The sequence below is a fragment of the Arvicola amphibius genome, chromosome 5, assembly GCF_903992535.2.
Source record: "Arvicola amphibius chromosome 5, mArvAmp1.2, whole genome shotgun sequence".
Classification (NCBI taxonomy): Eukaryota; Metazoa; Chordata; class Mammalia; order Rodentia; family Cricetidae; genus Arvicola; species Arvicola amphibius.
Window position 1 is genome coordinate 68,860,746 of NC_052051.1, and position 15,660 is coordinate 68,876,405.

General features: G+C 41.9%; 1 protein-coding gene across 2 annotated transcripts in view; it reads right to left on the reverse strand.

The window, feature by feature from the left end:
* Dcdc1 (doublecortin domain containing 1) overlaps nt 1-15,660 on the reverse strand; it is a 65,526-nt gene that overhangs the window by 7,950 nt on the left and 41,916 nt on the right. For both annotated transcript variants that reach the window (XM_038331248.1, XM_038331247.1), the window contains exons 13-16: nt 12,395-12,526; nt 11,577-11,678; nt 5,380-5,516; nt 3,986-4,162 (exon numbers count right to left, since the gene is read on the reverse strand). In XM_038331248.1, the coding sequence (XP_038187176.1) occupies nt 3,986-4,162; nt 5,380-5,516; nt 11,577-11,678; nt 12,395-12,526 (548 nt within the window). The remainder of the gene's footprint in view (nt 1-3,985; nt 4,163-5,379; nt 5,517-11,576; nt 11,679-12,394; nt 12,527-15,660) is intronic.

The following is a 15,660-nucleotide window of genomic DNA, read 5'->3' on the forward strand; positions in this document are numbered from 1 at the left end:
GGAAGAGTAAAACCAAAAAACAAAACTTTATCTAAAGAAAGGAACAGAGGCAAGCTGATTCTGAAACTCACAAAAGAAGTAGAAGGTCCTGGAAAGAGCGAAGACAGTATAGTATGTACAACGGTATACTCAGCACAGTATGTATACTCAGAGGAGCAAGCTGAACACAGCCGCCATGGCAGAGCCTTAGTCAAGAAGAGGACTCAGAAGTTGTCTCCAAAAGGTAAACCGGATGAAACAGTCAGTCCTACACCCAGAGCAAGCCCACAGTCTTCATGGGCTTTAGTCTAGCTGCAGGATGTGATCAACCATGGGGAAATATCCAATTTGATCACATCATGTGACTCAGAGGTCAGTGGCCTGGGGCTATTTTGAAACAGGATGTATGGTTAAAGCCTGGCTACCCTGTGGACCTGAGAGCAGGGCACATCCTCAGGATAGGGAGCGTTGATTTGGTCGGACACAGAACCTGTGTGGAAGGAGGATCAGTGAGGCAATGGTAGAGTACAGGCCATCAGTGAGCTGAAAGATGAAGGTGGCAGGGGGCTGGCTCTGGCTGCGCAGTACACAGAGAAAAACAGGCCCACCAAAAGTGACCTGAGACAGATCTAATCCGAAAATCACTCAGGGGTTTAATAGCTCTGAGCCAGCAGGTAGGTCAAATTCTGGAGCCAACTCTCTGTCATTCTCTGTTATTCCAGGGGTATATACCCACAGGGCCAACATCCCTCCTAGGGTGAACTGGTAGTCAGGAGGCCCTGAAAGTACAAAGGCAGGCCCTCTGCCTGCACCCACCCCAGTACTGAGGTACTAGATCCTTCCATCAAAAAGTGGGCTAATGAATCAAATAGACCATTATCAAAAGAAGAAATATAAATGACCAGCAAATACCATATGATGTATTTTATATCTTTAGTAACCAGGGAAAGAAGAATAACTTCCACCAAGAAAACAAATAACAGCAAGCATCAGAGAAGATGATGGGGGTGGAGAAGATGGGGGTGACAGGAGCCTTTATATGTGCCTGGTAGAAATATAAACTATGAAGATCAATGTGGAGGATCCTCACAAATCTGAAGTTAGAACAAAATGGCCCCGCTATACCATTGACAGGCATACATTCAAAGGACACTGAGTCAGCATCCCACAGAGGTACTGACGCCTCCACGTTCACGAAAGCCAGCGAATGGAACCAACCTAGGTGTCCACCCATCAGCAGATGAACGGATAAAGAAACTGTAGCACATGCGCACTAAGAGATATTATGCAAACATAAAGAATAATGAAATTACGACATTTGCAGAATAACGGAAGCAACTGGAAATCATATTAAACAAGTTTATGTCAGACCTTGGAAGGCAAATATTGTATGTTTCCTCAGACATGGAAACTAATTTTTAAATTATATATGAGGATGCATATATGTATGTGTCTATGTTTGTAGATCACAGAACTAGAAGGGGGTCAGGAGAGGGAAGTAGTGGAATTTAAGGGTTACAGAAGATAGAGCAAAGAGTACACGTGAAAGGAAAACAAATCGGGACTACAGGGAAGAACGGGGACCAGGAGAGTGGAGTTGAGAGATGCTCTGGTGAGAGAGAGAGGATAATGGAGGGGGAACTGAGAACAAAGTACAACACATACGTATGAAGACTCCCCGAGGATTGGCTGGTGGTGCTGAAGGCCTTTAATCCAAGCACTCGGGACACAGAGACAGGTGAATCTGTGAATTCAAGGCCAGCCTGGTCTACAGACGGAGTTCCAAAATAGCCGGGGCTACACAGGGAAACCCCACCTCAAAAAACCAAAAACTAACAAACTGAACTAACAACCAAACAAAAGACCACCACCACCACCATCAAAAAAAGAAAAAGGAAAAAAAAGAAAAAAAAAACTCCCTGAAGAAATCAACCCAATACTTTTTGTGTTAACTTAAAAATTAATTTAAAGATAGTAACAAAGACCAGTATATAATTTATATTAAAGAAACCTGTCAAATATAGTCAATACTGCCAAGAATGTCATTAAAGCACATATACTTGTTTTGACATAATGGATTGCTTTGTTCTAGAATAAAGTATTCTACATGGAACAACTTGCCCCTGAGTGTAATGAGTCTCTGTCATCCCGACATCATCATTTAATGAGATCCTGTGGCACATGCTCTCTACCATTGATGTTAACCTGTCGATTACACGGTGCTTTCAGAGTTTATAAATGTCGACTCACAGACGTAAATTAAAGTGATACTTCACAGCTTCCAGCACTGTATATAAAGTTCACCATATATAAAGTTCATGAAAGTTATATGATCATGGAACCGTAGTTACGGAGTGCCTTTCATTCTGGACAGTGTGAGCAACATGAATCGGAAAGCCAGCTCCTGACTAGATAGACCCATACGCCATCTTTGGAAAATTCCTTGTGAGTGTCGCCACACTGTCGAATAGGCGGCTTTCCTATCATCCAGCCTCCTTTCTCTGTCTATTGGCTGATCACTGCCTAGGCTTTCACTACTTGATTGCCTTTAGTTGCCAAGGCTAAGTGCTCTCTCAGAAGCAGCATCCACATTTGACTCTGGTTTCTTTCTTTTTTAATTAAAAAGATTTTTTTTTTCATTTTACATACCAACTCCAGTTCCCCCTCCCCTCCTTCTACCTTCTTCCTCTACCTCCCTTCAATCCCACCCCCATCCACACCTCAGAGCCTGAACTGGCCGTGACTACCCTAATTGTCCCCATAGAGTTTACTATACCCAGTAAGGGATGGAAGCAGATGGAGAGCTCCTTGGTGAGAAGAGCACCATTTCAGCCACTCTTCAGAGTCTCTCTAGGAAGTTGGCTTTCGCTTTTTTTTAATAACCATTTTTCTCGTCCAGGTATACAAAGCGTTTTCCCTTTATTTGAATGTTGTACATTTTCACCTCATTTTTCAAGAGCAGCAAGTTCGCCACCAGCTTCTGAGATGTGGCTGCCCTCAGGGTTCTTTCCGTGAAGAGAGGCTTTCTTTGAGCCTGGAGCATCCCTGGAGGCCAGCTCAGCTGAGATGCCTTTGCAATTCCAGAACCTTCATCAACTCCATGAAGTTCCTAGACCTTTCTATTGCATCTTTCTATTGCACCCCCACCCCTGCCCCCAGCATCATTTCTGTCTCTCATCCCAGGAAAGTCTATGCAAGCACTTCACAGAGGAAAACAGGCAAAGCAGTGTTAGCATTACCATTGCAGCAGGAAAGACTTTAGGAAAGCCTAAAATTTAAACCTACTTGCCACTTGCTTCTTTTCCACTTAAAGACTAAGACCAGAATGCCAAACTTTAGATTTATATTCTTCAAATTGGAAACAATTCAGGAGCAGCTGCTTGTCTCCTCAAGCCAGTGTTTATCCCTAGGAAGCAGGAATTCTGTTGGGCCAGGATAGCTGGTCGTGAGACTATGACAGGCTTTCTGTAAAAACCACAGCCGCTTTTCCATAAAGAACATCCCTGGGGAATAAGTCACAACAGGGAGTAGAAACGACTCTTTTGTGAGCTAGATTTAAGATGAATGAGAAAAACCATTTTAAGTAAAATAAACTGGGTCCCACTTAGCCCCGGCTGACCTCAAGTTCACCATTGTAGCTAAAGACGACCTTCAGCTCCTCGCCTCCTGCCTCCACCTCTCAAGTGCTGGGATTAGAAGCTTGAGCCACCACTTCCACTCTTAAGTGATTTTAAAGGGCAGTCTTGGTCTGGAGTGTGTTCAATCTACTGGTTATGTATTCTATTTGAATACACACATGCGCACGCTCACACACACACACACGTCAGGTAACGTTAGACATGTGCACACAGGTGAGACCATCCAACGACCTGACCAGCCTTGTGAGGGCAGTTTTATTCCCATTGGACAAATGAGAAAAGTTCACTAACTTGCCTGATCTGCCAACCTAGAGAAGTCAAAATCGGGGTCTGATTCCAGGCCTGTTAGACATTCACATTAGACTTACCTCTGAAATAGTGCTGGCCCAGGCATGAGCACCATCGTTGGGTCTGCCTCCATTCTGGTAGGCCCACACTCGTTTCACACGTGGAACCTGGTGCAGGCTGTGATGCTCAATTACTTTACGTTGACTCGCAATCAGAGAGCACCTGGGCTGTAGTTCTTGGCCTTCAGAAAGTTGAGCCTGTTAAGAAAGCCCAGAGAATATTGCATATGGAGAACGATTTGGTGTGCAAAGGGAATCTGGTGGAAGCCAGCAATGCCATGTAATCACAATGTTTACCAATGTGTACTTGTTCTAGTAAGTGTGGCATGCCCAGACCTCTCCTGCCATAGACTTGGGTGAATTCCCCTTTGCTTCCATGAAGCTACTGGGATAATAACAGAGACAAACTCACTTAGACAAAGCATTTAACTGATTTGCAATGCTGAGAAATGAAGGGTGATATGTTTCTGGACATGCGTGTGGTGTTTCTCCTACAGGAGATGTCTCTGCAATTAACGAGTGAGGTTTTGATGCAGAACCACAGCTCCATTTTCTCTTGTTCAGCGATGCTTAGGGGACTATGTGTAGCAAGTCCTAGCTCACTGGTTTCTGAAATGCAGCTGCCACCTTCCTGCTTTGCCAAGCCCTTGCCTGGCAGCCCCTCATCCTACCTCAAGCGTATCCTAGCCCAATGCTTGTTGATTCATTCCCTGACTACAGACTGATCCTTCTGAGCTTGGCAAGGAGACAAGTCTCTAGCAATGTCAGCTTCTTCACTCCAGGCACCGTGATTTAGACATACACTTAAAGTTTACACTGAACGCATGTCACGAGTTGGATAAGCCCCGCTAAAATAGCGGCAAAGAGTTGGATGAAGAATTTCATGAAGCATGCAGCTTCCCCCCGTCTCTATCCCCGATCCTGCCTCAACAGCTGACCTTTCTCTTTTCAAGTGTTTTATGTCTGGCAATCTTGACTGATTAACCAATTGGCCGAAACCACTTTTTCATCTTCTTACTTCCACATATCTCCATCGTGATCGGCATTGTGCTGCTTGCTCTTTTTACATATTGCGCAGTACCCGCAGGAATGATGGGCAATGAAGCCATAAGGTTCAACTTGACTACACTCAGTGTAATTACCTTTGTACATATCCACTGGGCCTTTCTCTCGTCTCTGCTAAGGTCATAATTTCTGGTCTCCATTCAAATAAAACAGACGTTCATGTGAGCTGGCTGTCTCCAGGATAGCTACTCTCCAAATGCCAACTCATTGCTTGGCATATGGTTATGGTGGTCATAACTGCCTAGCTGCTGAGAGCATATTAATAGCATGATTTAAAAATTCAACATGATACTTATAAATGCTGCTAACAGGGGCAGAGTCCTTAATGTCTGGGACCCCAAGGAGCTTACCTCAGTCTCTCGTATACGCTCCATGAGCTTCGTCTCCTCTTGAGTCTGTTTAGTCCAGCCTCCCTCCATCACTACCGGCTGCAGAGGGCTTTGGGTGGGCACCATGGTGGCTGGCTGACGGGCTGCCACTCGCCGCCCTGGAAAGAGGAACCAAAAGATGTTGCTTCTGAAGATAGGTTTCCAAGTTTTAGGGGAATTGGACTGACTTTCCAGGCATAAATTGTTCCACCCAGGGGTAGTAAATAGGCTATAAAATACTAAAAATATCATAGAAGCCAAGATGACTAAGGTGATACTATTTAGCAATATTCAAATGTAGGGCTTTAAATGGCCGTGGCTGTACAGATGGAAAAGGAAGGCAGCGTGCTGACTTCCACCTGGCCCCCACACAGCATCTGCGATCTGGTTCAGCAGTAATTTAGTCAAATAGAATTCACGACCTCACTTGGTTCCCATCATTTCTTCCAGTCTCGGAGCATATGTTTTGTTCTTTCCACTAATAACCAGCCTTCCCCCACAATTAGCCTCACAGCCTGGGGATTAAGCATTTCTACAATAATATTAACAGAAGAGATGGGAGCCCCATTTTTTTCTATCTAATAACACCCCCTGAGCACAATTTTCTCCTGATGTCTCTGCGGAGTCCTTTCCGCTGGTGAAAAGCTGGAGGAAGAGAAAGTATTTGTTGGAATACTGTGCTCTGAAGAACTGCAGGCATAAATTATTAAGTGTGGTGACTAGGGTGTATGCATTCCTTCACGACCACTTTGAATCTTTATATAGGATTTTCAGTCATGCTTATATGATATTGCTTTCTCTCTCTGAGTTGAAGGTGAGTACAGCTCCAAGTCCCCTACTGCCTTCTAAACTTCTGAAATAAAAAAGTCATGTTTTATGTTGTATATTTTGCACTGCTTTCAGTGAGCTCTTGCTTCAAGGTCAGTAAGGAAGGAAAATGGTAAGAAAGTGTCTATAGCTACAAGCTGAATGTGTGAACAGTATATAGATATCAGACACCCAAGCTTCCATGAAGGCTGAGGCAGAAGGATGGCGAGTTTGAGGCCTGTCTGAGTAAAAGCCAGGCTAGCTAGAGCAATTCTACCATGCCTCAAAATTAAAAAAAAATAAAAATCTAAATTAAAAAGAATTGAAGGCACAGTCCAATGCTGTCACACTTACTTCACACATTCAAGACTTGGGATTCGATTCCCAACACTTGATAAACAAACTGAGAAAGGAGACATTGGCAGGCGCTGCTGACCTAAGGTTCTACAAGGGTCTCTACGGGGGCCAATCTGATGAGTAAACTAGAGAGCTCGGAAAATGAATGAAAGTCTCAACTTTGCTGCCAAGACTCTGTCAATTTGAAGATTCTCAGATGATGGCTACAAAAAGAAAACTCTAAAAATAATTCAAGGCTTGCGGAGGATAAAATCCGTGTGTCTTTACAGCTAAAATTGATGAGACGATCTAGCAATAAAAATAAGTGATGGCAATGACTTCTCTGGGAAGCAAGCACACAACATGGCTCATCACATTTTGCGTGCTGTTTGTGAATGTGGAAAAGCATAATTTGAGCGGTCGGTAAGTCACAGGGATGGCATCGCTAGGTAACCAGCTTTGGACCACAGCAATCTTAACACAAATTCATTAAAAAAAAGAGTCAGTTTTCATCCAATTTTATTCACAGAGTGCAGACAATATTAATTTATGAAGCATACATTTTAATGGATTATACCTAACAAATATCATATTTAGAATGTACCGCGGACATTCAAATTTTGTTCAGATACACAGAGTTCAGTAATAGCTTCTCATTTACACAGCTGAAGGACAGTAGCTGAAAAATGGAACCTGAGAACTAGATTACACAGCATTCAGTTCTGCCGCCTTGCTTCTAGAGGTCCTAAGCAAACAAATACATTAGCACCATAATGCTCGTGAAAATGCACAAAAGGCTTCAGTCAGTGGAAAGTTTTTCATAAGCTATTGTAATTTACATATGTAAAGATAGCATAAACTGAAGCCGAGCAAAGGGGTTCTGTATAAATTATTTCATTTCCTTGTTATGGTTTCTATATATTCTACTTTATTTTCCATGAGACTAGGAATAGGCTGTTGGGGACATGAGACTGGGGGATAGCGATGAGCTGGCTGTTGGGGACATGAGACTGGGGGATAGCGATGAGCTGGCTGTTGGGGACATGTCTCTTTCCTGCTCCTACTGTTCCATCTGAGGTAGGTGGAGCTATACTGACAGCAGATGGCTTGTACCACTGGAAGTTGGGAAAAACAAGCAGAGGATTCTTGTTCTGTTTTCGGTTTTCTCTTAGAAGCCAGAGAGTGTGAGTGTTTTTGTTGCTGTTTCACATGGCCCCGCTCATCAGTTCTCTGCACTCCACCCCTTACTGGGACACCCACCCCTTTCGATATCTGTGTCTGGGAAGGGATTTTGGCTATCAGATCCACCTGGTTCATATGCAGCGAAGGCAATACTTGCTCTGATTTGTAATAATGAGATTAATTAATTTAAAAAGCCAAGTTAGGAAATATATTTTCTTCTCAGAAACACAGGTATCAATATTTATTTTCTATTATGTGGTAATCATGCAATAACTATTTGGCAAAAGCTACGCAATCACAAAATTGTTACAAAACAATTACTATTATTAATAGTACCGATCATGCTTACAAATGAAAACCAATCAGCTTAATATAGTTTTTTGTACACAGTATTTGCTGCAATGACCAACAAACGTTCATACCTCCTGTTCTAGGCAACGCTCAAGATGTATAAAATTAAGCAGGGGTCGGTGTCTACAATACCAGAATTTAGGAGTCTGAGGCCAAGAGATCATGATTTAGAGACTATTCTCCTCCCACCCTCTTCTCTCCTTCCTCCCCTCCCTTCTCAGAGTTTTTATGAATTGTGCTTCAGCTAAGACTTGATTACCATTTATTCTGATAATCCTTGTAGCTAGTCTAGGCTTTTCATGAGAGCAATACATATAATTATGTTAACAGCAGAATACATGCCAGTTTTTAGGGGGAGACAAGAATTAGCACCGAATCTGAAAAGAAAGTACATCTGTGGATAACTACATAATGGGCATTCACTAACAAACAAAACATCAACTGTTTAGGTGTTGGTACTGTGGCTGATACCAAATTACATTTAAATGTCTTTTTGCAAATTATAGTTAAAGTTGAAGGCATAATGTAAAACCAGAATTCAGCAAAGGCAATTTTTCAGATGCTATTTTCAGTAATGTTGCTTTCTACAAATTTAAGTCAGTAAAGAAATGAAGCTTGGAAGATTCCCTGCAGTGAATGAATTGAAATTCCATTCATTTTTTTCTTTCTATCATTCTAAAACTAGTCAGGAACACACTAAAAGAGTGGAACATTTCTCATCTGAGGAGGATAGTCCCGGGAACAAAGAATTACCATAATATCTTGAGGGCCATGGGAGTGGAGTTCAAGATGTGACAAACTGCTTTACCCCTGGATTAGAATGCATTGTGGGGGGACCCCTGGAAAAGAAGTAAAAATAACGAGGGAGAATCCAAGAGAGTCAGAGGGAGAAAATTTGAAGTAGAGAGAATTAAACTTTCTCAAGAGCCCCAAATTTAGAAAGCATGTGATAAATCTAGAAAACTCATGGGTGGAGTGAGCAAGGAAACAGGAGACTTTATAGACAGCAGGATCATGGAGGCCCACATGAAGACGGCCCAGACTCTTTTCTCAGGGTGCTAGGGAGCCTCAGTAGCCTGTATACCCGGGCTGCCTTAACATCTTTGCGTTTTCACACGGTCATTTCAACTCTAGAGTCTCACCCTTGCTCATAGTGCCTGAGTACTGAGTTGGTGGTCTGACTGCTGAGCCACTGTAATCTTGATTCTCTTTGAGGTTGATATGTATAGCCGTAGGCTGCAACATCTTTTTTATCTTACTGAAAGTGATGACTGCCAGAGTGGTCTCTCCCATCAATCTCTGTCTCTATTATAATCCCATCTGCATGCTAAAAGACAACCTTGTGCCAGTACAGTTGATAGTTGCTATGGTAACAACCTGAAGGAATCATAAGAGAAAAAGGAAATGATGCCTGAGTTCCAGGAAAATCTCTGCTCGTTCCCAGGAAAGACAGGAACATTTCCCACTAGTGGCTATTCTCCTTCCTCATTCCCCCTCCATTTATCTTACTCTGAGATCAGTCATTTTCCACTTTAAGATCTCATTTGAGGTTTATCTTCCATTTCTCAGGTTCTTGGCCAAGAAGAAAAGCCTTCTTCAATTATAAATCGGTGCTCAGTATTAATCTTAGTTCCCAACCGTGAGTGGGGAAAAAGACCCAGTTTTTGGGTCTTTTCACAGGAGTGAAGCTGGGAGCCATCAGATGGATGCTGCCAAGACTTGAAGCCGGAAGACCAGTTAGTTAGAAACCGTTCTGCTAACCCAGTCATAGAGGCTCTGCTTGAATTTGGATAAAGGCAGAGGAGATTCTTCCAGTTAGCTTCTCTGTATCTATGATACAACACCGAGTAGAAGCAACCTGGGGAGTCTATCTGGCTTGCAGGTTATAGTCTTCTAGAGGGATAACAAGGCAGGTACTCAAGGCAGAAGGCTGAAGCATTAACCATGAAGAAATGCTGCTTGCTGGCTGGGCGGTGGTGGCGCACGCCTTTAATCCCAGCACTCGGGAGGCAGAGGCAGGCGGATCTCTGTGAGTTCGAGGCCAGCCTGGTCTACAAGAGCTAGTTCCAGGACAGGCTCTAAAAAAGCTACAGAGAAACCCTGTCTCGAAAAACCAAATAAATAAATAAATAAATAAATAAATAAATAAATAAATAAATAAATAAATGCTGCTTGCTGGCTTGCTCCCTGTGGTCTGCTCAGCTTGCTTTATTATAAAATTCAGGAACACCTAGCCAGGGGTGGCATAGCCAGAGTGCACCAGGCCCTTGGACACCAGTCACTAATCAAGAAAGTGCCCCACAGATATCCCTATAGGCCCAGCTGATAGAGCCAGCTCCTCAGTTAGGTTCCTTCTTCCTGGGTGACTACTTTTTGTCAAGTTGACAGAAACTAACCAGCACATAGACTTAAGGAGGTTGGAATTCATTAGTGCTCAATGCAACTCAGGGGACAAGATTTTCTAAAGACTCGCTTGGGGAAGAAGAGAGGGGGGTGATAACAAGGACGACTTGCAGGTTCCTGGTAGAGAATGCCTGGATGAACAGTGGCAGAAATTCTGGTAGAAGATACTAGAGAGGTGTTGGCACTTAGGTGACGTAACAGTTTGAGTCTGGACTTGTCCCCAAATACTCAGATCACCATGTCTAGTAGTTGGATAGCAGACATTTGGAGTGGTCACAAAAAGTTTTCTCATAGCCGGAATCTTTCCTCAGGTAAGGAATGGATAATGGCTCTCCCAAAGCCAGAGCTGCTTTTACACTGAGAACTATATGCGCTGTTGTTGAAGCAAGACTCAAGGGCTTAAGACAAAAGCCAATGTTTATAATCAGGAGAGGAAATTCTGTGATTACAAAGATTGAAATGCATTCCTTCCTAGTCTCCAGTCCACAGGACACTGATTCTCTCCGAACAATCACCTGCATCTCAAGTGCTCGAAACAGTATGAAGTCAGGAACCTGAGATTCTGCGGGGAGAAGAATGGATGAGGACACACACTGGTCGCTGTTAGCTTTGACTATGAAAAGTATATCTCATGCTGTATTAAGAGGGTCCTTGGCTCACTGAACATGACCTTGAGGATTTCAGTACTGCTCTGTTCTAATTGCTAAAATGAAAAATGTTCCATAAATAAACTTTATATCCAGTAATAAAATACCAAGGAGTAACAGCAAGATTTTGCTTAAATATGTAGGTCTTGTTTTAATTATTCCTAAAGTTTCTACAGTGTCAGTTAAGGGAGCATTTCAAATGCAAGGACAGACAACCCTTACTTTTTTCAGTGCAAATGCAAGTCATGGGGTATTCCTTTTTATATTTACAGATATAAGACCAGTACGAAATGGCTATGCTATTAGATTTCACACCTTGTTCTAATTTAGACAGCATAATGGTTCTGTAGCATGTATTGACTAACTATTTGGTATCAAGCAGTAGAAAATAATTATTGGTAACCATTGTTCCATTTGGAATTAAACACAGTGACTAACTTCATCCACACTGACCTTTTAACTGCCGCATCTTGTGTCTCATGGTGTCTAAATCAGCCAAAATTTGGTCCTTCTTTAGCCAGTTTTGTTTCTTTAATTTTTCTGAGTTCTGTGGGGCTACAGTAAAGAAATAATGTTTTGCATAGTGCTCTTTTGTCAAGAATAACTTATCATAGGTACCAATAACTTACAAAGAACTTTCTGCTTCGAGAGACAGATTGAATTAGAAAGATGTAATTAAAAGAGGTAAGGGCTGTTGAAAGAAGCTTCGTTTGAAAGATGAGAAAGCTTAGGGCTTTTCTGTATGGAACAGAGGCGGGCCAGGAAGGCAATCAAAACTGCTTTATTGTATAGATTTACCATATGCAATAGCCATATTTCATTTTCTGCTTCCACCAACTGTTTGGTGGTGATGAAAGCCTAGCTTGGGACCATTCATTTTTTTTAAACATCCACCTACTGCCTAAAGGGTACAATTCCTAAAAATGAAAATGTGCAGACAGGTCGTCCTCAGTGTGAATTAAACTCATTTGTTATTTTCCAATGGATATCATTATTCTCCGCCTTATAGACCAAGCATCTCTTTATCAACTAAATTAGACAGTTCTCTGTGCAGAATAATCCATTCCAGTAAGAGAAGAACAAGCAATTGTGTAAATAAGTGCATATAGCTGTCTTTGCAAAAGTATTAATTGACTGATTGGCTCTCTGCATAAATACAATATCCTTATGGTGACATTATATACACTTTATTCATTTTTTCATGACATAAAACTTATTTCCCCCTCTTTTTACATGCTGTCTAATAGGAAGCAAAAACAGAAAAACCTTACCATTTAGAGGCAGAAATGGCTCACCACAAGACACCCAAATTGCAATAGGACTTTTGAGGATCCGAGCAAGCAAAGATTTATCTATGCCCTCCAAACAATCCAATCTGTTTCCCATTTTCATTTTCGAGTTTTCTGGGAAAGAAGCAACATGTTTACTCTTGTCAGTTAATAATGAATGAATATCCTTTATGAATTCATTTGCTCAAAGTATTTTCTTCTTCACTGATGACTTCCATAATTATTATGAAAACTGGAGCCAATACACGCATTTAGTCAGAAATGTCACAGACAACCAAAGAATTGAACATTCAGCCCAATACTTTAAAATAAAATAAATCTTTAAAAAGTAACTGAAACACGTGAAGTTTAGAGACATTGCTGAGCTGCAGCAGAGCTGAGTGATTTTAGCAGACGTGTTCATCCTGCTTCCTGCCCTGTAAGCACTGTGCTGAAACACTTCAGCTATTTCTTTAAAGTTCTTCAATGGAAATTAATGGCATAATGCCGAAACTTAACTCCATACAGAAGCGGACCACAAATGACGCTGCCTTGCACCAGGATGGGTTCTAGAATATGGGAGAAGAAAGGATGCCACAAATAGATAACCTCTGGTCATCCTGATGAGCGGCATCCTCCTGACAGTCCTGGGCAGTCACACTGCTCTGTTCTTCAAGAAGACTTTTAGAAAGAATGCGAAAGACTTGCATTTGAGGTGATCACCCTTTTAACACTAAGTAGAGGGAGAGCCATGTGCTTTGAAAGCCATCCAGGCACAAGTTGTTCAAATCACTGTTTCTTAAAACTCATGGGAAAATCAAACAATATAATATACACAATTACAATAAATAAAAGCCATGACTGATAGATACCAGCCAAACACTGGTCTAATGTATGTTTGTATTCACAAGGACCAAATATAAATTATATGAAAATAATATTAAATATTCATTCAAGTAAATATGCACATAAACATGCGTATATGCGAATATTTACCCATTTGTGTTTTGAATGTGTCCATTCATAAATTAAAGTAGAGAAAATTAATGGTCAACATGATGTTCTTAGAGCGATGGATTCTTTCATTGACTTATTTATTCATTTAAACGGCATGTGCATATGTTTAGGCATGATTGTCTGTGTAGGTACATGTATCTGCTTGAGGCTGGTTTGGGAATATCATCCTCTATCATTATCCATCTTAATTTTGAAACAGGCTCTCTCACAGACCTTAGTGATTGCTCTTTCACTGAGGTTGACCGTATAAGGCCCCAGAATTTACCTGCCCACACTGCGCAAGCCTAGGGTTATGGTTGTGTACTACCATGAGTGCTGGGGACCTGAACCCATTCTTCACACCTGCACAGCAAGCATTTGACCCACTGAGCCATTTTCCCTGCCCTGAGATGGGGATTTAAATAATACCATTACATTGGGAGTGCTTCTCTTCTTGTGACTGGGACTGAGCCCTTTCTAAAGGAGCTTCACACAGCTTATGGCTTTCCTGTCTATCAACTTTCTGCCAGGTGACAACCAGCACCTCTGCCCTGTGGGAGATGCAGCTCTTGATCTTACCGGTTAATCAAACCTACCTGTGCCTAGATTTGGACATCCTGGTCTCTGTGAAAAACATAGTTTGGTTTTAGAATTGCCTCATCAATTAGAAAAGAATAGTCCCAGAATTGCACAAAGAAATACAAGCTAGCCGGGCGGTGGTGGCGCACGCCTTTAATCCCAGCACTCGGGAGGCAGAGGCAGGCGGATCTCTGTGAGTTCGAGGCCAGCCTGGTCTACAAGAGCTAGGTCCAGGACAGGCTCTAAAAAAGCTGCAGAGAAACCCTGTCTTGAAAAACCAAAAAAAAAAAAAGAAAAAAAAAAGAAAAAAGAAAAAAAAAGAAATACAAGCTAGTTTGTAGGTTATTTACTTCGGCAACCGGGTTGGAGATGACCCGAACTGAGTGAGCGAGTACATTGGGGCTGGAGGTTCACTTAGTTCTTATTCTGACTCAGGTGGTGACTGTGTCTTGCCCCATTGGTGGGAGCTAGACCCCGCAGCCTGGTTAATTCACTGCTGGTGAAGAAAGGAAGGGTGTGGTCAAGTCTCAGAAATGTCTGATATCTAGCGGGGGCAAACAGGAACGTACTACGTTTTCACAAGATGGAGGAAACTTATAGACTATTGGTAGGCCAGCCATCTTTGGTAGAACAAAATGTTTTTCACACTGTAGTGTTTTATTTTAATAGAACAAAAAGGAAAGAAACAAAAATCACAAGCAGATACATTCTGTTGTGAACAAAAGCTCCTGAATAGAGAGATGGACTGACTAATTAGAATGTCACTACTGTGCAGAGATTGGAGAACTTCAGGTCCAGAGGGTAATTATCTTATCTTGGACTGGTTCCAGCCCTCCAGAACAGCCATTCCTCACCCACCAGTGTCTGAAGTAACATTGTGTGGACAGTAGGTAAAAACATTTAAAAACCTATTGACAGACCAAGGCCACTAGATTGCACCAATCCAAAAGCTAAGAATGTCACCAGAAAGCATATTGGACTTATAAAAAGCTTACTGCATCTCCAATGTACCCATCAATGTATTTTAAACTTGCCTTGATTTATGACTTTCTTTGTTCTGTAAAACCATAAAACAGCTTCCATATTGAAACAGAATTTGGGGGAACAAAAAACTATGTTCCCTAGCTTTGGTTACTCAAAACAACTCCAGAATAAACTATCTCTTATTCCCTTTAAGATAAGTTTTTCTTCCTTTACTCAGCATTTAATTCCTTTGCTTCTCACGAAAATTCTATAAGAAAAGTGATTATTGGTAAATCTAGGTACAGATGCAAGGATTGAGGTAGAGATGGGTTCAAGACCTTGATCAATGTCATTCAGCTGTATCTGGCAAACCTGGGATTGGAAACTGCTATTCTGACTCCCAAACCAAAGTTTATAAGCTCTAACTCATGACTCTCAGGACCCGAGTAGAAAATTTCACACTGAGAGCACACTGTTGTGTCACATCTGACAAGAAAGGAGCATCCACCAGAGCTTCTAGGGCTTCACAGAGCAGGGGGAGCAACAAGGTCGGGGTGGGGGAGAGCAGAAAAAGTAGAAGACAGAGACCTTCCCATCAACAGTGGGAAGAGAGTGGCGCTGGTCTAGCAACAACTTCACTACTCCCAGGTGATTTGGGTCTGAGTTTTAGAACAAAACAATGTTAGTACTTTACAAAGTAGTTAAATTAGCTACTGTTGTCAATTTTATGA